At 47.1% G+C, this 25,293-nt stretch overlaps 1 protein-coding gene across 5 annotated transcripts in view; it reads left to right on the top strand.

The window, feature by feature from the left end:
• FGF13 (fibroblast growth factor 13) overlaps positions 1 to 25,293 on the top strand; it is a 334,864-nt gene that overhangs the window by 229,931 nt on the left and 79,640 nt on the right. The window contains exon 1 of one of the 5 annotated variants that reach the window (XM_090060584.1): positions 22,757 to 23,355. The exons of the other annotated variants lie outside the window; for them this stretch is intronic. Coding sequence (XP_089916710.1) covers positions 23,169 to 23,355 — 187 coding nt within the window. The 5' untranslated portion in view covers positions 22,757 to 23,168. Of the gene's footprint in view, positions 1 to 22,756; positions 23,356 to 25,293 lie in introns of those variants that run through there. 5 annotated transcript variants of the gene reach the window in all.

Genomic DNA, 25,293 nt, shown 5'->3' with positions numbered 1-25,293 from the left:
ATGCTAATGTAGCAGTTGTCTTCAGCACCCCAAACTGGAAAAATCTCTGTGAATAGGGTGACCCAGACCTGAAAACCTGTAAACTTGAGGTGGGAGGACACTTTTTACATGAGTTCTCGATTACCATACTCTCCGCTCTTCCAGTAATAGCCTGAACTAATGATTTTGAGAAGTGGCCCACTTCTCTAAGGCAGGACTTCTATATGTTAAACCTAGATGGGTGTAGGTTGTAGCCGACTTGGTCTAGGGACATAGGCAGACAAGATTTTGGGGGTAAATCCAGTATCTTTTATTAGACCAACTCAAATAGTTGAAAAAAATTCTTCTTTGCAAGCTTTCAGGTATAAGTGCCCTTTGTGAGGCTGAGGATGCATCTGCAGTATGCTATGCAATAAGCCTAGGTGGGAAATTTTGTATCTTGAGCCCATTGCTAATGAAAACTGCTCTGTCCTTAGGTGGGAGTCTGTAAGTCCTACTTCTCCCCATGATCTTTGTCTCTGGGTTTTCTGTGCAAGTTACCCCGACCGGTGTTGGAAGAAGTCAGTGCAAGCCCTTGAAACCGGGGCTGCACGTCATGTCTTTGCCCTCAGTCTCCTCCTACCTACAGCTCTTTGCCATGGACGAGAGGGAGCTCTGTTGTCCCTCCCCGGGGTGAGAAAAGAGTCAGGGTCCTACAAAACCCACTGAGAAACAAAGCTAAGGAGTTCATCCCAAGGGGCAGAAGGGAAGCAGCTCTCTTAAAGCCCCCTCCTTTTTGTGGCTGCCCTGTGCCAGCAAACAGGAGCCCTTCAGGAGCGATGCAAAGTGCATGGCGTCACAATTTGTAGCATTGCTGCATCACCTAAAGCATTTCCATATCATCTTGGCATTTCCAGATCCTGGTGACTTTAGAGCGGGGAGCCCAGCTCCAGCTCCCCAAGGGGCAGCGTGCTGCAGCAGCTGGCAGCGGGTCTGTGGGAGCTATGTGCCCATCATAGGGAGTTCGGACCATTACATCTAGTCCCCTGGGAGCTCAGGCCATGACATCCTGGGATCCCCTTAATAAACTGCTTAATCTGTGTGTTAAAACTAGTTGGGGCTCTACCCCACTGCCCCTAATGTAAGGCGCTCTGAGAACCTCCTTTGGTTAAAACCTTGCTCCTAGATTTCATCCTAAATTTACTCTTGACCACTCCATGCCCACTCATTCTTTAGCCAGCCATTTTTTTTTAGCTTTTACAGTCCTCCTCCCTCCCCGGTATTTGCCCCCAGAACGTATTTGGTTTAATCTGACGCACTGATGTGTTTTGCTCAGCTAAACAAGCCCCTCTAATGGTCTCCTATGTGATAGGTTGGCCTTTCCCCTGATCCTCATCTGAGCCCTCTGCCCCTGTTTCAGTCCAAATCCATTTTTCTTGAGCATGGGTGTCTGGAAGTGTACACCAGCCTCTTGCCCCCCTAAACCAGAAAGACCTCTTCTGATACTACCTAGGATTGCTTTTGCCTTTTACGTGGCATCATATCGGTGGCTCAGAGCAATCCCATGCTTGCCTTGTATAGCCAAATCTTTCTCCCCCTGTGTCGTTTCCAACTGATGAGATTTCAGTTATTCGCATAATCCCATTTCATCCCATTTCTGTTTCTGCAGTCCTCCAGCTTATCCAGTTCTTCCCCTGTGATATCCCAGTCCTCCTCTGGGCTGATGATGTCTACCAACTGTGCAGCATCTGCAGATGTCATGAGCAGGCTCTGATTCTCCAAGCCGCGGTCATTAATGAAAAGGTTAAGTAAGATTGGTGCCAGGATTGATCCTAGAGCAACTCTGCTAGTAATCTTTCTCCAGCCTGATTCTCCCCCCATCCGCTCTATCACTGTCATTTCTCTCTTGGCTTGCTCTTTACCTAGTTTACTACAATACTAAGTCTAATCTCCATTTTCTCCACTGTGCCAAATAAGTTCCTGTGCAGTGTCGTATCAGATGCTTTGCGGGAGGCCAGATAAATTAGACCTGCTGTATTGTATCTGTCTGGAAAACGGGTTATATCATTAAAGGAAAAGCGTCAGGATAATCTGCTGCTTTTCCTCTTGGATAAACCCCTGTTGCGTTTGTATCCCATTCCCACTTGCCTCTTATACTTCCCTTCAAAATTTGTCCTAAAGCCTTACATGTCATGTGACTTCTCTGTCAGCGTACCAGGAAGGAGATCATTTGTTTCCCCTGATTTGAGTTCACTGAACACGTCGAGTTTTATTTCCCTCCTGGATGTAGTCATCTTCTTTTCCAGATGCTTTATTCCCTGCCAGCCCTATATTTTTCACCGTCATCCTTCCTAAACAAACCTGAAGCAAAGAATTCACATAGCATCGTTCCTGTCTGTGTGACCTTTAGCTTCTACCTGATCCTCGCTGCATAGTCGTCCCCCTTCTTCTAGTCTCGTGATCTGTTTTATTTCCATAGTTAAAGAAGTAACCCTTTTCTTTTTGTTTTAATTTATTTGCAAGATCTAATTCGGTGCGGCTTTCAGTAATCTTCACTTGACCTTTGAGGTAAGCATTCATCTAATTAGTCTGGAGCCCTTTTCTAGTAATTGTTCCTTCTTGGTTGGGATCCAGCTTCCACCTCGCTCTTTCACCTTTTGGCTTAAAGAAATTGCAAGCCTCCTCTGCAGCTCCTCGGCTCACTTCACTAATTAGTTCCCTTTAATTTCCCCAAACTTGCCCTTGCAAAATCAAGAACCTGAGTTGCAGGCCTTCAGTTGCTCATCACACATGATCACTTGATAAAAGGTCAGTTCCCACAACCCGCTCTATTAAACTATCCTCATTACTGACCAATTAAAGTCTGGTTCCCTGTCTGAAGACCCGCGTTGCTCTCAAATCCAGGGAAAACCAGGCCCTGTTGTTACTGATAGATAGCATTTGTTCTCAGATATGTTCATGGTAAGTGAAAGCCCTAAAATTCCCCATCATGTTTGTCTCTCAAGACATTAGCCGCCTCTGTCCAGGTCTGACCTTGCTGGTTTCCCAATAGCTCCTGGTACTGCCTCAGCAGAAAAAAAAATCGCTATCCTTCCCTAAAGTGATTTTAATGCCACTTCTGTTTTATCCTGTTTAATTCTTTCTCATCTGTCACATCACGAATGCCATGCACGATGCATTAAAATAAATCTTAAAGTTTATTTCTCTCTTTACGGAAGAAGAGGAGGACGTCCATCTTCAGTACCTGCATCCCAGATGTAATCGTTATTTCACTTTGTTTCCTCTCTTCCTAAACTACCCGGTTATATAGTCCTGAACCGGTAGTTCAAGATCCTTCATTCAACTGTGGTTTTTTTGTATTAACAAGTAAATATTGTGGCCATTTCCTACCAATCGCACCCCATTTCCCAGTCAGATTAGATGTAGCCTTTTCACTGACGGTATCACCTGTCGAGTGGCCACTGTCATCAGTAGTGTTCACTTGCTCTTTGCTGTGCATCTCCATCTGATATTCCTCTACTGTTGCTGTATCTTCACTTGCCTGATTTTCCATTTTTTAGGGTTTAAAACCGATCATTGATATTATACCAATCTTTCTTTAGGTGGAAGCCCCTCTTATCAGCCTCATCATTTAGCAGCAGTCTGTGAGAACCGGCTGCACACTGCCATTCGGTGTTAAGTCGTTCAGGGGCAAAAATAAAATGGCCATCCCTTTCAGTGACACCGATGGCTTTTTTTGTTTGCAGCTGGGCCTAAAAGCAGTGCAGCGGGGCTGTTTTAACTGATGCTATAGTCGAGGCGATGCAACATCATAACTTCCCAGGCGCTCTTGGGCCGCGTCCAGAAGAGTGAGGATGTGCGGCACGTGGCACCACAGACCAGTCTGTAGAGCCACATACCATGTATGAAGGGGTTCCCTGTGCTGCAAAACTGCAGCACAGAGCGGGGCTTTCTTGACCCCAAGAGATCCCAGGATTAAAAAAAAAACACTCCAAAAAACAAGAAGGTGCGCGTGGTGGTGGTGCATGCTGTCCAAAACTGGAGCCTGGCCGGCCAGAGCCACAGTCTGACCCTCAGCTATGGTTCCTGCCGCAGCTGCAGGCCAGGAGGCCCCCAGGACCAGGTAAGACAACCGCCCGTACCCCACCTGGGGTAACTAGCCATGCACCAGGGCATGCATGGCACAGGCCTTCCCTGGGGACCAGTTTCCCCAGACTTGTCTCTGGGGAAACCAACATTCACGCTCATCTGGATGCAGCCTTAGGATTCATCCAAGCATTGCATTTCTACTGGAGGAACTGAAGTCCCACCAATAGAAAAACCCAAGTACAAGCATGCAAGCAGCTGCTAGCAGAGAAATGAACACTAGTGCACTTACCCTCCCAGGAGAAGTGCCCAGCATGCTTTGTGCAAGCCCGTGCCTTGTCCATACCACACTGCTCCTGCCAAATCACAAAGCAAACCCCTCCACCTGTCAGCCTGGGGGCTGGGAAAGGTGAGACCCTCTCCACAGTCCTGGGGCTATCCATCTGACAGTGCTCCCCTCAACCAACCCCATGACTTTAAATGCTGCCCCGGCCTCTCAGCTGGGCAGTGGGGGCATCATTTAAAGCCCAGGGGGCCAGGAAATGCATGAAGAAGTCATTGCTGCCCACTGAGAGGGCCAGGTGAATGATCCTTGCCTTTTCCGTGGACTAAAGACTGTCCTAGCAGCAGCTGTGGGCTTGGTGGTGTGCTTCCCTGTGACAATAGTTTGCATCCCCGTGCATCTGAATGCTTGTACACACCCTTAATAGCCCAACCAGTTGTTCAGTCAGGTCTTAACTGGTGGAAATCTGCAGCACCCATTGGCTTCCATGGAGGTACACTCATTTCCCCTGGCTGAGAAGCTTACTTATTGCCTTCTAGATGTATTTAATGCACTCGGGAGAAGCAGAGAGGCTGAACTAAAAGACCAACATTGGGTGTGAGAGGTACATTTCTGTTGTTAATAAACCAATGAAATGCGTGAATGTGCAATAAAATGCATTAGGGGTAACAAAGACTGGATGAGCACCGGTCATATTAGTAATACGTAATGAAAGCATCTTTATTATAGAAACCCATTATACATTGTGGGGTTCTCCTACCAATTTTTGAGGTGCCTAAAGGGGCTGGGGAATGGGCTTTACAATTGTAATAAGAGCTGGTTAAATCCCCAGGGCTTGTTGTTACAGATGCAGGTGGGCTTTGAAAGAAGGGGGGGGGGGTCATAGTGATTGGTGTGTGCAAAAAGAGATTGGTGTGCAAAAGTGCTACGACTCTGACAAACCTTTATAATTTTGAAGGAGCGACCGATACCATGACGGGCTCAGTGGCGGTCCTGGGGATAGTGAAATAAAGTTGATTTCCTCTAGGTCACCAGTTTGAAGGCAGTACAGGGCAGACATGACTTAGAGGTTGGCTTTACGATGTGTCACAATCTTTTTTTAACTTTTTTCAGGGAACATGGTATAATTCATCTTTCAAGATTTCTGCAAAACGTATTATTTCTTGTGTGTTGTTGCTAGTGGGTTTTTTATTTTATTTTAATGCATATGCTCAGAACCACTGTGCTAAGACTGCCTGGGTCGACCCTCATGCTACTGTTTGATTTTGCACAGGCTAGTGCAGAACTTTAATTAAATATATGGCAATGTTACGGCCGCAGAGCAGAACAGTTATGATTTAAGATGATCTTCAAATCTTAAATTCAGCTTGGAAATTAGTCTGGCATGCACTCACTCAGCTGGACATCAAAGGTAGTTTCTGGAGTCGCAGGACAATGCATTGGCAAAACAGAGTATGTAAGAAGAAGCAATAAAGCCAAGAAAAAGTATTCTTAAATTAGTTCATGTGTGCCCTCTCATCATTATTAGTGGAGTCCTTTGGGGTTCTCATTCGGTTCAATTTTGATTTCGGGTTTCCAGTTGAACCTGGAAATCTCACTTGAATACTTTCCACACAGTGCCTTTATTTGTATTGCAATCCATCTCTGTAAAACAGTGAAAGGCTATTTATTGAATCCCATGTCATGATCTCCTAGTGGACCTTACCCAAGCTACTCTATGCAAGCAGTCATTCCCTTGTACATTTAGGAGTACATCTGATGTCTTTACTGCATAGTTGTTTGTGGGCCAGTTTACACTTGAAATTGTCAGTAGTCGCCAAGGGATTTATATAATGCCCACCCGCCGGCCCCCCAGTTTTACATAGCGAGTAAAGCACCAACCTTTCATTATGTCATATTTAAAACGCGTGTTTCCAGTCGGGGAGGAGAATGAAGACTGCCTGACTTAGTTAACCTGTGTTACACCGTGCACGATGATCAGCAAATAGGCAAGATTTTTTGTAAGCAACTCACCAGATGATACTTTTTTGTATATTTTTTCTTCATGAATTATAAAAGCTTGGGAATGACAATGTGGTTGTAAAAATGGCCAATTTACGAGACATACAAAGAGTAATTTGATGGCTTTTAACCCATTAGAAGCATATGTAATAAAGCACTTAGGGATATCATCTTTCAGAAGGACTGAAAGGACACAAGATCCCAGTTTTCATGAGGATCGGGTCCTCAAGGACATTTAGATACCGAGGACTTTAAGGATCTCGGTGTTGGGAGCCAAGCTCTTACTGAAACTCAGTTTTCACTTTTGCAAACGGGTTGGACATCTTATGTTGTGCAGGGGTGTTTGAGAATGCTACCCTTAAAGGGCTCTTTGATTTTGGTAGCGTATAAGCAGGGGTTTAAAATACTTGTCTAGACAAGGGCAAGCATGTGTGGATGAACTGGGGGCTTAAAGCGAATGCCCGTCACCCCTAGTGAATGAGGTTGCATTATTATTGTGATCAGCATTGCAATAGAATATCTGCAAAATGAAATCCAGGTGTGGTTGCCCTTTCTTTTACGTGGCATTAGGACTCCCCCGCTTACAGGACATGACTAGTACACATCTCTGCAATTTTACTAGTTTTGCAGGTGTCCAGAAACTGCCTTTGTGGAGCTGTAAAGTATAGGCTAAACATTTCAAAAGATGCAGCATGCACCATAATTATTCCGAGACAGTTCTTGTGAATGCCTTTTACACTTGTAATGTTTACTGTTTATCAATAATTCAGCTTTTTTTTAAGGAAAAAAAAAGAACAGGACATTTTCTGCATCACAAAAGCCAATGTTGAGCTGTTCATATTGCAAAATGCCTTCCAATAAAAAGCATCAAGCCAACCTAGTCGCCAGCTCCAAAGGCTGGCTTAATGTGCTGCAGTATCCTGTTACAGGCATTGTTTGTAATTCTAGAAGAGAGAAAATAAAATTTTACACTTAAAAATAATAAGTTTAAGTAAACAGGGTAGGAGTGGCATGCATTTATCTCCAAGAAATGGTTAGATATTGCCAGAACAATACTGCTACATTATGAATCTTTAATGATCTCTGAAAGTCATAATGGTCTGTCACTAATGCCCATTAATGATCTCTCTATACCACGAGTATGGGCTTGATGTTTCTGGCTGGTACCTTAGAGAATACTTTAAATATGCCTTAAACTTTCTCTGATCTGCCCTCTACGTGTCTGCTCCAAATGTAGACTGCAACTGTCTGGGCAGGACCAGCTTATAAGGAAGCATGGCGTTGGGGTTAAAAAAGTCGTATTCAGGTAAGATGTCTTTAAACAATCTTTTTAGAGAAATGAACTGGAAGGTGTTTCCTGGCATGTAATCCTTCTGGTAAGATGGTGAAGGGATTGAATCTTAATTTACATCCAGATAATATGATAGCTCGTCAGTTGGCTTGGTTACTGGGTGAGGCACTTTTTAAAACAAAGAAAGTAAGCGTTATTGTCGATCCGTGCTTGGAACTGTCGCCCGTACCGCGGACTGCTGAAGTGGCGAATCTTTCCTATGTTAACAATGTTTTTAATACAGTGTGGGCTGATTTGATGGCCTCGGGATCGCACTTGGTTAACATGGCACATGAACTTTTTTTATCAAGCATTAGGCTAAAGCTTGTACTGACAAAAGCAAAACAGACAGTGATTCGATTTCTATTTTAATTCCTGTTACATGCGAATATGGTGCCGAGCAAACCAAGAGCAGCATGGTAACAGCATAGATTTTCCTGCATTTTTAAAAAGCAAACAAATGTGGGAAACTCTAGATTTTTAACCTAAGCATTCTTTGTTAATAAGGTTGAACTAAAGGCTAGATCACGATAATGTAATTTTATTTTTCCTTAATGATGAAAAAGCGTCTCCTTCCTCTTGCCTGTATGAAATGATCAAATTACTGAGTGAACCAACGCCCTGCAGCTGACAAAGACAAACCAACCCAAAGCTCCCTGGAAAAAGAGTAAAGAAAAATTAGAGCAATGTTGCGCATTTTTTCAGCTTTGCCATTTATTTGGGCACTATCATTCGTGATGTGAAATAACCTTTGGTTAATTGGTAACTGTCTATTAATCATTTATGACCCGGCACTCAACAGCCTTGTTGCTGTTCATTGAACTTCACATAGTAAATATAAATACAGTGAGTAAATGAAATAATCTGTGATGAGTGACAATATTTTAAAACGGGGTGCTACCAAATAGCCTCTCACCTTTGCGATTTTGGTATAAAATAAGCCCTAGATATTTTGCCCATAATGTAAGGCAAGATTGATTCATTAGCAAAATGTTTATTAAATGCAATTATTTCTGATCAGTCCAAGCTACTTCCAAAGATTTTGTTTTTCTGTGGCCAAACTGCATAAAATAAATCTCTGTGTTTAGTAAAAAGCCTGTTACAAGCTACAGGCTGTATTCATCTTGCTTATACCCAATGCCACCCTGCATATTGTGTGAACACAGAGACTACGATTTAGCCCTTCGGGTCCAGTTCAAAACCCATTGCAGTCTACGCAAAGATTGTTTATAAAAAAGCTTTGAATTTGGATTTACAGGCCACATACCCCAATTCCTGGCTCTGTGGGTATTTCTGCCATTCAGCACCGTGGATAGCAGACAATTCCCTACTAAATTGTCTCGTAGATGGGATGCTGATGGTTATTTCATTAGGGGACACAATTATTTTATATTGGAGTTGATACCCCTGGCGATCTGAATTCACATCAGATCTGTATTGCCTTCCTATTTCAAGTTGTGGGTAGATTTCAAGTCTAATGATATTCATACTTTAACCAAGCTATTCCCTGGATTGAGAAAAAGCTGAAATGAGGTTTGGATATAATATGAGAACACAACTCGGCCCGATTATTTGAACAGCGCACTTTCAAGTTGGCATGCCTTTGCTGTTAATGACAGCTTTAGGCACTGTATAAATAGGTTGTAATTAAATATCAGCAGAGACAGAAGTTAAACTGAAGCAAAATGGAAATGACCTTGATGCAGTAGTGACAAGAACAAACTCTAGGTGTCCCTGTTGTTTTTGGTTTTAGCAGCAATTTTGTGCGTTTGGTCTGGCATTGAGGATGCTGGAAATCTGTGCTATAGTTTTATTGTGGAGCTGTTGACATACAGCCGCGCTGTAGGATAATTGAATTATGAGAAACTGGGCTTTCCCGAAAACCCCATCTCTGGCAGTGGGAGTGTTTTGAATCAGGCCTTTTATGATGGCTCAGATTTTAAAGCAGGAGCAGTAAAGGAATTCAGAGTTATGGGTAAAAACCTGAGTTAACATTTTACGTATTACACAGCTGTGAAGGGAAAGCGTGGGAGAAGAAAAAGGGCTTGAATGAAAGTCCCTAGGGGAATTGCCACATCAGCAGTGGATTTCCTGCCTTTTGTATGCCTCCGTTGCGGCCCAAAGCGTGTTCTTTGTGCATCTGGATTACATTTGCAAGTCTGAAAAGGCAGATGAAGAAAAATATCTAGTTGATGTTTAAAATGCTTAAGTTATGGAGTGAGACGCTTATTCTTAATCTCAACAATCGCTTCATTTGCAGCTTAGAGTTGTGCCCTTAGGTCTTGATCCTACAAGGGGGACTACCTGGGTGAGCTCTGTGCTGGCTCTCGGCTTTAGTGGGGCTGGGCATTGGCTCGCTCCCCAGAGTGAATCACAGGATCAGGGCCTCAGTCTACAGGATTTGTGGGTAAGGACCTGCATTTTCATCAGTGGCAAGTGAAAATTGAACTCATGCCACATCATTGGTATGGGCTACTTGTTCCTTGGGACCGTCCTTTTTAAGCTTGTGACTGATTTTTAGCTCCAAAGTTTGGTGGAGGTTAGATCCTCCTTTGCATTGCGGTTTTATAAGCTGTGGCCAGGCAGGACCACTTTTAAATAATTCAGAAGGCAAATGCTCTCAACTTGGCTATCTCCTGGTGGGAATGTCAGCAGTCAGTTAAGCCATCTTAACTGTTGGAGAAGAGCTCCCCTCGTTATACCCATTTAATGCGTATTAAACCTACATAGTCAAAACCGCAGCGAGCTTCGCTACTGCAAGTGATCGTTTGCCTTCATACTAAACAAGCCCATAAATCAAGTATTTGTTTCATATTCTGGCTCTGTGTCTAGACCTTCACGAGAAGGACTTTTTGTTGCAAGCCACAATAAGAGGAGAGAGCACTTCAATCCCACTTGCTCTTCTTTGCTCTTCAAGTAGAGGAGTGACTTGTTGATGATTCATGTCAGCAGTGGTGCTACCGAGGACAGGAAGATGCTGCACTCTGTCACCCTCAAAGATGATCCTGCGTCTGAGGGTCTGTGAATGCATACACCTTGCATTTGTAACAGATAGCGTGGTTTACTGGGATCTACTCCTCAAGTCACAGCGGGTTCCCAAATAACGGCCAAGCCTCACAGCTGTTTGTTACAATGGTCTATACTTTGGTTAGTTCACATCCCCTCATCTTTGCTGGAGGCTGAGGGACCTAACCCTAGCCATCTGGGTTGGTCAGAGGGACTGCATTAACTGGGTTTGGTGATGTGATACATTTTAGTACCCTGGTTTTGGGTTGAACATAAATGCTGTCTCATCAGTGATAACATACAGGCCATGCCAGATGGATCCAAGAAACCCCACATTTTCATACCACAGTGCCATCATGTATTTTGCTTAAGCTCCATATTTTCATACAGGAGTAATTGTTAAAGCTTTTAACAGAGGTTTTATTTTTTCAAAAAGAGCATGTATTGGTATTCTCTGTGGTAGCCCCATGGTGGCAGTATTAGTTGTTAAGGGACTGAGCCTAATCGTACAGACTTGCCAGAGAGAGAGGAAATAGCATGGATAAAGTTTAACATCCTTCAAAATGATTTTAAAAATATAGTCCTTGTACACCCTCATGTTATGACTGCCTAAAAATAAATGCATTATTCCTTTGAGAAGAAGGATCTTTTCTAGTGGCAAGAGCCCCCATCTCTGTCTCATGAGACATTGAATTTTCAACCTGCTATTCATGTAAGGCTCAATAATTTCTCTTGGTCTAGCCTAATTTTTAGAGGCAAAAAAACCCAAAAACAGTTCCTTATTTCTTAGGAGAAAGGAGGAAATACTTTTTCTGCTCCTTTTTTTTTTAATGTCCACTTGCAAAACCCGATCAAGGTTTGGACTGTCAAGTATATCTGTCTGAGATGAAGATGAGAGTAGAGTGCAGGTGAAGTGAAAATAAGTGCCACTCATGATGCAGTTTTGCAACCTGTTGCCCAGACATCAGTACCGCGTCGTGGCGAGAGAGAACCAGTTGCTTCTGCAAGACTAGATCTTGCAATGCAAAATAAAGGGGTTTTTGATTTGGGTCCAACTCCCCATTGCTCCCCTCTACTCTCTAGTCCCACCCCCCCCCCAAAGAAAAAATATTTTGGGATCTACCCAAAATGATCATAATTGATTTTGCACAAGAATGACCTCTTTGCACAGCTTCTCTACTTCTCCCCACACCAAATTATTTTGGGTCAAGGAAACTTTTGGCCAAATTCAACCTGAATAGTTTGGGCCAGTCCCCAAACAGCATTTTTTTTAAACAACTTTCCTCTCAATTTTGTCCCAAACTCAAACGGAAAAGTCCGTATTTACATACAAAGCCCGCAGGTTCAAGATGTGGGAGTTTTCCCATGCTTAAACAGTAGGTTTTGTTCTTGACCTCCTGGGAAGACTGACCCGGAGTGGGCACCTGGAGCTGATCAGGAAAGAGCTTTCACCTCCCAAGAAAGTATACGTGAAAATGTTTTCATTTATTTTTTGTTAAAATTTTTTCTTGAAAACTTTACAGGTTTTTAGTAGAATAGAGAAAAACCAAAGAAAATGGCTGCTTCTTTTTTTCTTTTGACAAATCCCCCCAAAAATGCCAAATCTGGCAAACTTCCATGTGTTAACATTTCATCCAAGAGCCTGAAAAGTCCTCGCCATCTCGACTTGCAGCACAGATGCGGTAAGGCCGCAGGATTTTTCACCATTGACTGAGAGTTTGTCTCCATGTGTCATCTCAGCCATTTCTGCGTTGGGTGGTCCGTGTCCAGCCTTCCCCGCAGTGCCGGGCGAGGATTTGATCATTCACATTTGCCTTGTGGCCTCTTTGCCAGCACCGCACTCCATTGTGTAATTCGCTTTTAAGTTCAATTATTTTAACACAAATAAGGTTGCATTGATTAACTCGAGAGAGCAGCACAAGCACTAGGTGAGTAGATGATAGTTTGTGTGTTAGAAGCTCTTTCATGGGTTGTGCAATGAAGCCAGCTTGGCTCTAGTGGAGTTACATAAGCCACCCATCTGAGCTCCTTGTGCAACCCATTGGTTAGTGGGTGTTGCACATCCCCCGGCTGTGCACAGAACAGGAGTGCAAGAAAGAGGACGTAGTCCTTTAGATCAACTAATCATTTGATGCTTTTAGCCTGGGTGGCCCTACCCGCTGCAGGGAGGCCCCTTGCAAAACAAAACCCATCCGGGACCTAACTCTGTGGACCATCCTTCCTTCTGTCCCTAGGCACGCGCCCCCCCCCCCCCCCCCCCCCCCCCCCCCCCCGCTTAAGGATTAGCAGCTCAAATTTTATAGCAGCCTAAAGCTCTATACAGTCAGCCTCCGCTGGAAAGTAGCAAGGTGAGGGGTTCAACATGAGGCTGAGTTTTTGTTTTCACTTCACCTGAAAGCATGCAAAGAAGTTTTGTTTTTTTGTTTCCTTTAAACTGGAGCAATTGAAAGACGGCTCCTGCTGCCAGGAGCGATGACAAGTGAGAGCAATGCGCACACAAAAAGGGAGACGTGGAGGAGGACGAGGGTGGCAGTGATGAGTTTGCACGGTTAGTCAGTTCAGGTGTGTGGATGTGAGAACGCTTCACTGTTGGCGAGCGTTTAGCTCCACGTTTGTAGGTGATGTGACAGGGATGAGCTGCTGAAGCAGGACTTGGCTGTACGTGGGTGCGGTGCATGTGATTAAGCCGCCTTTTGGTGGCTTAATTTAGTAGATCGGTGCTCTGCTTTAGACAGGAGGGCAGATGGGTGTTAGGGGCCTTGGAGTCATCTGATCACCGCAGAAAGCTGCGTGCGTCTCTTCAGGTTCGGTGAGTTTGGCAGGAGAAAACTGGGGTTTTGCTGGTGAAGCCCCGCACCTGAGGCCCTGGTGTTTATGCACTGCTCTTTTTCCCAGGGGTTGATTTCTGCACCCCAATGCAAAAACTTTGTGGTATAATGCAGATGGACATGCTGTCATGCTCGGGATTGACACTCTCCCCTTATTAGCTGATACAGAGGATATGCAAACAGTCGTTCCTGCTGAAATCCAGCGCGGGGGGAGGCTTTGCTACATTCTCCTGTTTGTATTTTCTGCTCTTTAATCCTTAAGGACTTTTCTTGTGAGCCTTGCCACGGCTCGTTCCTTCCAGGTCCTTCAGCTGACGTTGCATTATTCATGTACAAATGGCCATGTGATGGATGGGTGTGGATTATTTATGATTCGCTGCACCCGTATTTGGCAGGTGTATGCCGTTACGTCCATTTTGCAGATGGGCAGACTGAGTGATGGGCAGGCTCTGGGCTGGCTGGAGACTCACCAGCCTCAGGTGAAGCACTGTCAGACGTTTGGTGAGCACTGTAGGCAGAAGGACATGGTGGCAACCCCTCCACCCTTCCTTTGCACCGCTAATGCTACTGCAGCCTGCTGTTGTGCTGAGCCCCTACAGAGTGACAGAAGTGAGTAAAGGGGCTGCAGGTTCCCTTTTTTGGCAGTATCTCTGTTTTCCGTTAAACCTCAGGGCATGCTGAGTTCAAGATCCCCTCTGTCGGCTCTGACCCTGGCTGGAGACTTAGTACACCCTTGCTCTAAGTATGCCTGGATTAGCATCCTGCCTTCATATACGCACTGTAAGGCTGGAACTAGTTAAATGCATGGGTCAGGAGAGTGCTTAAGTGGCGCCATGACCGTGCCTCTTTTCTGATGGAAAACCACTATAAGATAAAGCAAGGCAACAACGTCCCAGATCTGCGTTCATTAGCAGAGGCCCAGGCATCAGGGCACAGTGAAAGCTGCATGGGAGATGGCTGGGAAGCCGGTGGAGATTCATGGATGCCAGCGAGAGGAGACTCAGTATAAGAGCCCGGTGTCAGAACAGGCCCAGAGAGTCTGCTGCAGGCCTGTCAAGGAGAGAGGCCCCACATCTATCACATTAGAGCAGAGCATCGGCTGCGTGATGCGCCGGCCTCCTTGCCGCGTGTCTGGGAGGGATCGTGCGCGGTGTTTTTCTCGCACAGCAAGGCTGCTTTGCCTGGGATTTGACAGCGGCTCACAGACCCCTCGTCTCGTTTAGCTCCATGCTGAGATGTAAATATTTCATCAATAACACGCTGTCATTTGCATCCCTGGTTGTGAGCGTCCTCCTGCTGAGAGGTGAATCAGTAGACAGTCGTGCATACTGATGCGCAGGGAGCCTGGGTACAGTGTGCCACGGCTTTGCAGGAGACACGGGGGAGCAGTCGGCCAAATCACAGTACATGGAGATCCATGGAAAAGGCTGGGGGGGGCTCCCCATTCAGGGATTTGCTTGATGCCCTTTGCCTCGGCCGGTGCAATGGAGACATTGCTACGTATGCCATGTTGGTGCAATGGAGAAGTATGCTATGTGCCCAGGGGTCATTGGGTGGCACTACCCACGTCTTCATCCTCAGGTCTGGAGGATTTCTTGTAGGGGATGGGAGAGCTAAATTACAGCTTAACATGGGGAAAATTATTTCTTTACCCTGCCTTTTTTTCCACCCCGCCCCACAGCCCTCCTTTTCCAAAAGGGCCTAGCCTATTCCATCAGGGACCGCTGCCAGCTGAAATTCCCTTTTGGGTAGAGGCCCAGCTTTTTGGAGGAATCCCAGTCTGTAGTGGGCATGGGCAAAGCTCCTGTTTCCGCCACAGGATTTCTTTCACCCCGAGGGTCTAACAGGAGGCTGCTGGTGTTTTGGTGTCCAGGTCAGTACAGGGCAGGATCTATCATGCAGATGTGCTGTCAAGGTCCAACGTATACTCGATCCAGAGAGCCTTGCCCCGCAGAGATGGTGCTGTGCTGTAAGAGAAAAGCAGGGCAAGGATTTGAGAGCCTTGTAGAGAGAACCCAGCAATGCACCTTAAATGCATATGTGAGCAGACCCACGTGCGATGTGCAACAAGACACCCCCGCCCCCAGTTATTTATGTGATCTCTATGCCGCCCTTCCCAGCAGAGACTCAGGGTGGCTTACAATAAAAAAAACGGTAGGACTTAAAAGGGCAATGAGCATAAATAAAATAGAATAAAACGGAGTAAAGCAAAGATCCAGTAAACGCTGTCTCGGCCTAGCTATGGATGCTAATGCCTGCTCAAATAGAAAGGCCCTGCCGCGTTTCCAAAAGATGTCCAGGTTCAGACTGTGGCAAACCCCAGGAGGGAGGGCTGAGGGCTGAAAGCCACATTTTCACCGAGCAGACTTGGAGCACGGCTGGTACCTGCAGCAGGTTGCTCTGCCCAGGTCCGGTTATTAAGCTGGACTGTTTAGGTTAAAAGTCATAATTTCAAGGCTCTGCTCCAGGGGGAGCACAAAGTTAAATCAGTTTGTTGTTTAAAGCAGGGGTGCCCAACCCCTGGCCTGTAGAGCAGATCCAGCCCCCTATGCTGTGTCATCTGCTTTGTGAGGTTGCCCACAGGCCCTGACATTTGGCACCGCTCTCCTGCTTCCAAATATCTGGACCGGCCCTGCACACTAGTGCCCAATCCCGGTGTGCAGAGCCAGGCAGAGGCAGCAGGCATTGCCAGGGCCAGACGCCAGCACGTGGGGCCTGATCCGGGTGCAAAGGGCTCGACCTGGCCCATGCACCGACTCCTTGCTACTTATCTGACCTGCATGGCCAAAAGCTTGAGTACCCCCGGTACGACGTGATACCCGCATCCAGATCAGGTACTTCAGCAAGATCTGATGCAATGGGCAGAACCAAGTTGGAGGAGAAGTGACCTCTTCCCTGCAGTGTTTTGTCACTAGCAGGTTGTGCTGGGAAGAACGGGAGAGCTTCCTTCCGCTCTGCAGGATTACACTTCATGGGTTTGATCTGCTGTTATTGGCCCAGTCAGAAGACCGGGATCTTCCAGACTGCCATTTGGGGACACTTGTTTTCCACTCTGCACATAGAAAGAAACCTCCCGATGACCTTTCATTTGGTTCAAATCTTGCTCTGCACCAGGGGGGAGTAAGTAGGAAGCCTTTGCAGATAATGAAGCCACTCTCTCAATCAGGCAGCCCGAGATCCTCCTTGCACAGCATGAAGTGAGTAGCTTCGCTGCTTAGCCACCAGCAAGAGCAGGAAGCAACCCCAGCCTCATGTTTCCGATTCTAGTTGTGCAGCTTTGGGAGGAAGGTCAGGCCTTTCTTTCTTTAATCAAGAGGCAAGCAGCAGGGGAAGCAGCTCCTTGCCCTCCCCAGGAAATACTGGCACTGCTTGCTTAGGGCAGTCCCTCTCAAATGGGGGGATGTGGTATCCTGCAGCTATGCCGTTTGCTTCTGGAGGGTACATGAGGAGGATGGAAAGGAAAGCAGAAGGACCAAGGGAAATATAATTGAAGAAAAAGAAAACAGAAGAACAGGTCAGGCTAGTCTGAAGTCAGGGTAGAGATGGCAGAAGGCAGGGTAGAGATGCACTTTATAGGCTAATTAAATCAGAGATGTATGGTGAGTTTCATGAACCCAGACTGGCTTCATCAGGTGCTGTTCATTAGGGTTCATTATCCATAACATGAAATCATACAGGCACATGGCAGTATATCCGACTTGAAACTGGGGAAGCAGACCAAACTAAGTTTGTGGCAGTTAGCTTAAAGGGAAAAGAAAGTTATGCCCAGCATAAATGCCCTGTGATTACTTCTATACTTGGATATGTATTTGCTGTAGACAAGACTATTATCTGTTTCCTCCACCACCTTCAGCAGCCATCCTGGAATAGCTGGTTATCTTTCTTTCTACTTTGTGCCCAGTGTAAAGGTCATTGGTGCAAACGTGTGCCCAGGCTCTCAGATCTCCTTTAAATTCTTGCAAATCTGGAGTAACTCTGTTTACTTGAAGGGATCACCGGTGAAAATGGGACCCGGATCAAGCGTGCTGTCTCTGGCTGGCTCGCATCCTCACGCAGCGTGTGTTAGCACAGCATCTGCCTGCTCATGTCGTACCCACCATAAATCTTGAGAGCATTTTTCACGACTATTTGTTGAGCATTGACAACATGCTTGGCAATGGGGAGGGGGGAAAAAAGTCCTATCCTAAAGAGCCTGCAATGAAGAGAGATAAAGTCAGGCCAGATTTTTCTCCTCCAAGGTATTTTTCCCTTAAAAGGTTCAAATGCACCCCACAAAGGCAAAAAGAAGATAATTGGGTGTGCAGTTTCCCCTCAGCTGGTAGCAGTGTGAGGATGGAGTATTTGGACCAAAGGCACTCGAGCAAAGCCCCTGCTTTTGAGGAACATTATCCTTAAGATCATTACCATCCATACAGAGCACAGAGGCTCTCTGAGTCCTCGGAAAGAAGCGTGTTAGGCACACGTGCCCATCAAAAATGCCTTCAACAGGCAGCATCTTTCCTACAAGGTTTCCTCCCTCTGACCGCGGTGCTGCATTGATACGCCGCTCCGCACTCGATCACATCTGTTGACGTTCGTGCATCAAAATCGAATCCGTGATCAGTCGTGGGTGGGGGAAGCGACTCGATTCGGAAGCACCCAAAAGGCTACAGCTGGCAACTAGGCAAGCCGCAAAGACTATACGGCTTGTCAAAACTTACAATATGTTTCATGACAGTACTGCCCACAGGCACTCTGTAGAAATTCAAACTCATGAAAGACAGCAGTGCCGTGGGCCCGGCTGCGGCACAAATGATTCAGGGAGATGGCGCATAACACAGAAGTTTTGCACCTTTCCCCTGGAATTGGTCAAACAGGCAACAGGGCTCGGCCCCAGTTTGGGCCAGTGGCAGGTTTTGTACTGCGGAAAGGCAGCAAGGGCAGCTTGCACATACAGAGGGCCTTTGCTTTTCCTGCAGCCAGTCCCAGTATAGGAGGCTACAAGAGCAAATTGCATCTCTCGGTTACTGTTGACCAGAGTCCAGTGCTGGGTAAGGACTTGAGAGTCTCTGTGTCATGAGCTGGAAATGCTCATTAGCAGAAACTCCACTCGCAGGGGGGGAAATATCCTCAACTAAACTCCTTTATATATTTGAAATTGAGAGGCTGTTGGCCCTTATACAGGCATTGCTATAATGGATCAGAACCAAGGTCTATCCATCCAGTCGGGTGCCCATAGCCGGTGGCACATGCAAGTCCAGATCCTTTCCTTTAGTAGCACCGGGGCAGCGTGCCCCATGCACAGGTCTCATGGTAACCCCTGGTACTAGGAGATTTGTTTGGGTGTTGGCTGAGTGATGTAGTTGGGGCTGGTCCTGCTTGGAGCAGGCGGTTGGACTGGATGCGACCTCCTGAGGTCCCTTCAACCCTCATTTTCTATGATTTTCTGACTTTCCTGGTGTGAGGGATTAACTCTTTGACTCTGAGTGACTCATCAAGAGGACTTGTGCCCAAGACTTGCTAGCCGCCTTCTGCATTTTGAAATTCTTTGGGAGGCACCAGGAAAGCAGCTTCAGGAAATAAGCATTTTATTACATTTCGCTAGCATGAGGGAATGGAAAAGAACACATTTATTACACTTGCCAATCAAATAATGCAAAGCCAATATTTACTTGTTCTCATCAGTATAAAGCTGAAGCAATCTACTTTATAAAGGCTGGACCTGGAGCAGTGAGATCTTTCTTATCCTAGCATGGCATCATCATTATGCTCACAAAAACAATGTTTGTTGGAGGCATGTCATGCATAAAACTATCAAAGACTAGTTGTTGATCTTTAAATTCAGATTTGCATATAGCACTTTTTGCTTCTCTTATGTTACTTCTGTATGAGCATTGGTGCAAATGAGTTTTCTCAGCAGATAGTATGCTTGGCATAAGCAAAAGCAAATGGAAAGTTTGTTTTCCATAAGCATCTGCAGTGGTAAGTGGATTATACAGGATCTGTTCATCCATCCAGGAAAAGGAAATGATATCATATGATTAATATAAACCATCACAATGAAGTGGTGCATCCTCAATGTACTGCATACCAAACAGTTGCGTCAACAAAATCCATGAAAAATGGTGCAAAATAATGAGTAAATCCAAGAAAACTGTGTATGACCCATATAAATGGCAACTAAAGCATTATTCACAGTAAAGTATTTGCTAGTATATCTGTCGCTAATCGGCAAAGTTAGCTGGCTTTACAGGGTCCGATTTCATGCGTCCGGGGTTGATTGACAAAGAGGTGCAGCAGTGAAACTCCAGAATCATAAAACTGTTCTTCTAAGTCGTAGTATTTCACCAGGTAACAATTTGTATTTCAAATAAAATTCCAGGTGATTCCTGTCATGGGGTGGCCTGAACTCCACAGCAGTGCTTCTCAACCTTTTAAGACTTGAGGCACCCCTTGGAAAGTGCTGGCTCTTAGTTTTCTACTTGTTTTTTGACTACAGGAAAATGAGAGAGCAATTCCTCTGCTGCAAAGTGCTTAAAAAGACTACAACAGGTCCAAGTGCTTTTGATACCTGGTTTCCTATTTGACATCTCTGGATTCATCTTGTGAATCATGTTTGCCCATCTAACAATGCTAACGTTGTATGGCAACCCACAGCATCCTTGAAAGGATCTCAAGACACTCGAGAGTGCCGTGGCATCCTGCCTGAGAGTCACTGCTCAGCAAAGTGGTCCCCTATTTAGCCTGAAGACGTGGATGCTTCAGAGAGGGAGATGCCCTATAGAAGCCAGCTACTGAAACTGGTATAGATGATGATTAACTGCCAGACAGATGGATATGTGTGACTATAGCTACCACCTCACTGAAGCAAGGTCTCAGGGTCACTTGAATACGCAACTCGGGAATTAGAAATATTCCAGGGGGATTGGCGTTTCTGCTAATGGGGCCTAGCTCCACTTCACTTTTCTGGGGCTGACACTGTTCTCCACCAAAAGCATGAATCCAGATGTGCACTGGTTCTACTTCTCATCAGGGAAACAAATGCAGCTGTTGTAAAGATGGGGACATTTGCACTCCAGCTGTTTGAGTTTCCAAAAAGCTGCAGCATCACGCCCACATTGAGGCACGAGGCAGCTAGTTTCCATCTTGGAGCAGGAGAAAGGAGGAAGGTTCAAGCACCGCCCGCGTCTCGAGTGGGGAGAAAACTGTCAGGAGAGCCTGCCTTTGCCCTCACACTTAAATAGATGCTCCGTGCAAAAATCTCCGGCTTAGCTGTAAAATGCATCAGGCAGAGAAAGAAGGGGAGACATGGTCTCTGGAAGCATTGAAGAAGCCCAGTGTTACGGAAGCAGCCGTGGTTACCTTTACAAGCTCCTGGGTGGATGCTCTGCTGGAGATCAGCAATCATCTGGGCTTACTGAGGGTCTCCATCGTTTTGGGGCACTTCCCACTGGGTTGATTCAGCCGGGGTGAGTTCCTGGTCTTGGCTCAGCCCTGTGACTCAACAGACATCGGTGCAGTGAAATAGCCCTCTTCCTCCGCCTCCGCAGTGAGGACTGTAGTTTTAGATATGTGGAGGACCCTGAGAAACGACCTTAACCTTCGGACCACAGCGATGACCCCAGCCCGGCACAGTTGTCTATGATGCATCTTTTAGACGGGTGCTCAGTCCTGGATAACGACCGCAAGCGATGGTAAAGTTGCTCCGTCCCTTGAGGTAACGTGCTCCAGTGGCACATTGCAACGGCATTCGTCACGCATGCACCTTTGCATCTCATTTCCAGCCTGAATTTGCCTCGATTCAGCAGCCTGCCTCTCACAGGAGGAAGTGACTTGCCCAGGGTCTCGCGGGCAGTCAGTGGCAGAGCTGCGAATATCCCCTCACTCCCTGCAGTGGGGGCTGGGACTCGGGGGGGGGGGGGGGGCAGCAGACTGAAGCTTGTGCATCCTGCCGTGGGGGTTTCTAAAGCAGAGGATGTGGCCGGCCATGCTGCCTCCAGTCTCCCTGCACCGGCTGGGTCCTTCTCCAACCCCTGAACTCCTCCCGTCTCCCGGAGTTTAGCTCCTTCTGCTGCCGTTCAGCCAAGACCTCAGCCACCACGTCAGTGCAGGGAGAGATGAGGGAGCAAGGGGGTCTGTGAGGCAGAGGATGGGCTGGGGCTCACAGAGGAAGGAGGGCCAAGCAGAGGGGAGGCATGGTTCACAAGCCAGAATTGTTCCCCCACCTGGAGGGATTTCCAGGCTTTGGGGAAAAGGTAGAAATTGGACCAAGGGGCGATGGGTGGGGGGCAGAGGAAAAGGAAAGGGACCCTTGGGGTCCACTGGGTCCCTGCTACATCCTCCCAAGTGCTTGAGACAAGGGGGCAGGTGCTTGCAGGAAGGAGGGAAGAGGGATGTGTTAAAACCAGGGGGTAGAAAGCACCCGTGCTCCCATTTGAACACCGCCTCGCCTCCCCCCAGCCTCCTTCATGCTCCTTCAGGCTCTGCCTGACAGGTGGCCTTGTTTTTCCCGGGGAAAATCCAGTCCCTGTCCCCGAGCTGCTGAGTATTTGCTCATCACGGTCACGTCTGTTTGGGTGTCTGCCTCTCGCCTGGAGAGCAGGTGCCCTGTGTCTCATGCAGCATCCCCCCCCCCCGCTCCGGGCCTGCACCGAGATGCTGCTGATGGTGCCGCACCTTTCTGAGCAGCTCGCACTTCCCAGCCTCCCCCCCCGGGTCCTGCTCTCTGGAAGGAGCCACACAAAGAGCCTGTGAGGCTGCCGCCTTCGCTGAAAGGGAGGAGAAGGGAGAGGGAGGGGTGGGGAGGATGGGAGAAGGGGCTCGCTGCATCGTCTCACTCCCGGTGCGTGTGCAACGTGTGAGCGCGCGTGTCTCCGCTGCCTGAAGGCTACTGCAGCTGCAGTATCGGCACTGGTGCTGCTGGCAACTAGTCGTCAGGGGAGCTGTTGCTGTTGACTGAATAGTTGGAAGTGTTGCAGTGCAAAAAATACAAGCGTGGCAGCGTCGGAGCAGAGGCTGTGCGGGAGCGTCACCTGCGAGGACCAGCAGAGACGGCCAAGCCAGGGCTCCAGGCAGCAGCAGCAGCCACCTCCTCCGGTGTCTCCACGGCCGTGTAATTTTTTTTTTGCATGCTCCGGATCTCCTCTCCAGGAAGAAGAAGGGGAAGGGAGGGGATTCAAGGAAAAAGGGGCTGGGAAGCCCTGCATCAGATGGACCCTTTTGGAGTCTAACAGGTGTTTGCTGGGATTTGAATGGGCAAGGGAGGGTGGGTGAAAAGTTAAAAAAATACTGAGGCTAGGCGAAGCTGAATCGATCTGGTGCCAAGTGCATGTGCCTCGTCCGCGTGTGAACGGTGCATCCAGAGCAGCTCGGAGGGCTGTCCAGCGAGCCGTCGACGCCATCACCTGAGAAACACTGAGCCCCGCTTGCAAACTTTCCCCTGCCAGAAGTTGCGAGGAGGAGAAGCCTGGGACCGACGGGGGGGGTCTTCTGCACTGACCAAGCCCCTGATCTTGGTGGCAGGGCGAGCTTCCAGACTGCGCGCCCGTGTCGCCGGAGCCACCCAGGCGATCAGGAGCACGATCCTCTGCCCCCCGGTTTTGGGGAAGGAGAGAGCAGCATGCTGGCTGCTGCGCCCGCAGCCAGCACCCAGACCCTCTGTGTCTGACCCCCCAGTGTTGTCGGGGCAGTGGCGGCGATGGCCGCAGCGATCGCCAGCTCCCTGATCCGCCAGAAGAGACAAGCCCGGGAGCGTGAGAAATCCAATGCCTGCAAGTGTGTCAGCAGCCCCAGCAAGAACAAGGGAAGCTGCGACAAGAACAAGTTGAATGTGTTTTCCAGAGTCAAACTCTTTGGCTCCAAGAAAAGGCGAAGGCGGCGACCAGGTTGGCACGGGTTCTCTTTGGGGTCGGTTTTTGCTTAAGGTGGGGAAAGAAGGAAGGGGGGACTGCTTTCTCCTGGCGGGTGAAACGAGTGTGCCAGCGTGGCAGTGGCTGATGTGTCTGATCTGGTGGGCATGGACACGCAGTGCCAGTTCCTCCATCACACTCTCCTCCGGGTGTTTGCTTGACCTACGCCAGTGCTAGCTCTCTCTTTCTCACATGCACGCTCGCTGTTGCACATACACCAGTGATATACTGGTCTGGCAACTCTCTCAGACACACACACACATGTTTTATTGGAGGGGAGTAAGAATGCAAAGGAAATCCCCTCTCCCCAAACACCCCCTCCCCCTTTTTTTTACTGTGTGGTCCCTCTGCCTGCACATTCAGTAACTTCGTGGTCTGAGATCTACCTTCTGTGTCAAATTTCTGCATCTTGCTTTAGAGCTAATTGCATGAGAACAGGCTGCTTGCTTTAGTCATCAGCCTCCAGACGTTAGCAACCCTTCATCCCCTGCCCCTTTCTAGGAATATCATGCATACCTCTTGCATCCATCCAGTCGTGTGTAGCTTCCATGAAGAATCAGTCTCCCAGTCAGCTGGGTTTTGTATCTGGGAGAGGCAGAGCCCTCCAGTTATGTTGTTATTTTGCTCCTAGTTGCCATTTCTTACCTCCCTGAGTAATAGGCGCCTAATTCCAAAAGCAAGCTTAAAATTGCCAGCAGTCTGTGGGTTTTTTTGAGCATATTATTGCAAGAAAATGGGGCAGCATTTGGCTTAGTTTCCTGACAAATGAGTTGGTGAATATGAATTATGCATCCCTCAGTACACTTATTAAAGGTTGCTAATAGGAAGTGCTATACTTACACAAACTATCATGAGCCTTTGCCTTTAGATCCTACCCAGCCGAGGTACAGCAGCATTACCTTCCCTGATTTATTTCCCTTCAATCACTGGAAGCCTGAGCCACATATTGGGAACTTTGGGTCGAGAATGACAAATCATCCTTTCACCATGTGCTTTATCTCTGAATGAACTCAGCTGGGTTTGGAGTGAGCTGCTGCAAAATGCGTCGCCTCCCGACAAGAATAATTGTGTGGGAATGACCACAATGCAGATGTCATTGGGATTCAGCAGGAGTAGACCCGTTTTATTGCAATTACCTCTGGTGCATGACCTGGATATTTGCTTTAAATTACAGACTTCATAGCAAGCCCTGTTGCCATTCGCTTCTGAGTCTGGAAGGGCGTCTGGGCTATTTCATTTTCTAATGTTGAGTAGGAAGGGGACTGGGAACATGATGTCTATCCAAAACTGAGGGGTGGGAATGTATTTACCCTCCAAGATTGACTCTGATGGTAATATTTCTTTCACAATTCAACGCATTGGATTTTAGGGTTCCCCCCCCCTTGCATTTTACTCCTGTTCATTGAGTGGTTTATCACGTCTGGTTCTCTGTCCTCCGGGGATCAAGCTGGGAATGGGGGGTTGTTTACGAGAATTGCAGCAGTCCTTGTGATAAACCCGAGCTGCTGGATCTGTGAGCTCCTGATTGGCATATGGCTCTCATTCTTATTAACGGTATCTTAGTCCTTCTTTCTTTTCCCTCTGTTTGAGGACTCGCACCCTACTAAAAGGCAGAACGCACTCTTTGCCAGCGTATTTCTAATCATAAATGAGATAGGGCGCAGCTCCTGAAGCTAAATGTCACACTGCTGGAATTTGTGTTTGCTGGCAGCAGATTTTCATGTGTTACCTCCATTGCAATAGAAAGTGGCATTTAATCATTTGGCAGTTGATTTTATGGGCAGGGATTGGACCTAACTTAAACAGGGAGTGTTACAAGGATGTTTGTCCTGGTGTTTTGCATGTGACATTTCTGGAAGTAAAAAAAAAAAAAAAATTAAAAAGGAGAGAGTGTGAAATGCAGACTTATTTTGA

Source organism: Crocodylus siamensis, chromosome 8, assembly GCF_052110815.1.
Source record: "Crocodylus siamensis isolate JL-2025a chromosome 8, ASM5211081v1, whole genome shotgun sequence".
Classification (NCBI taxonomy): Eukaryota; Metazoa; Chordata; order Crocodylia; family Crocodylidae; genus Crocodylus; species Crocodylus siamensis.
The sequence above is the reverse complement of the archived record's forward strand: the minus strand, read 5'-3'. Positions and strand labels throughout refer to the sequence as shown.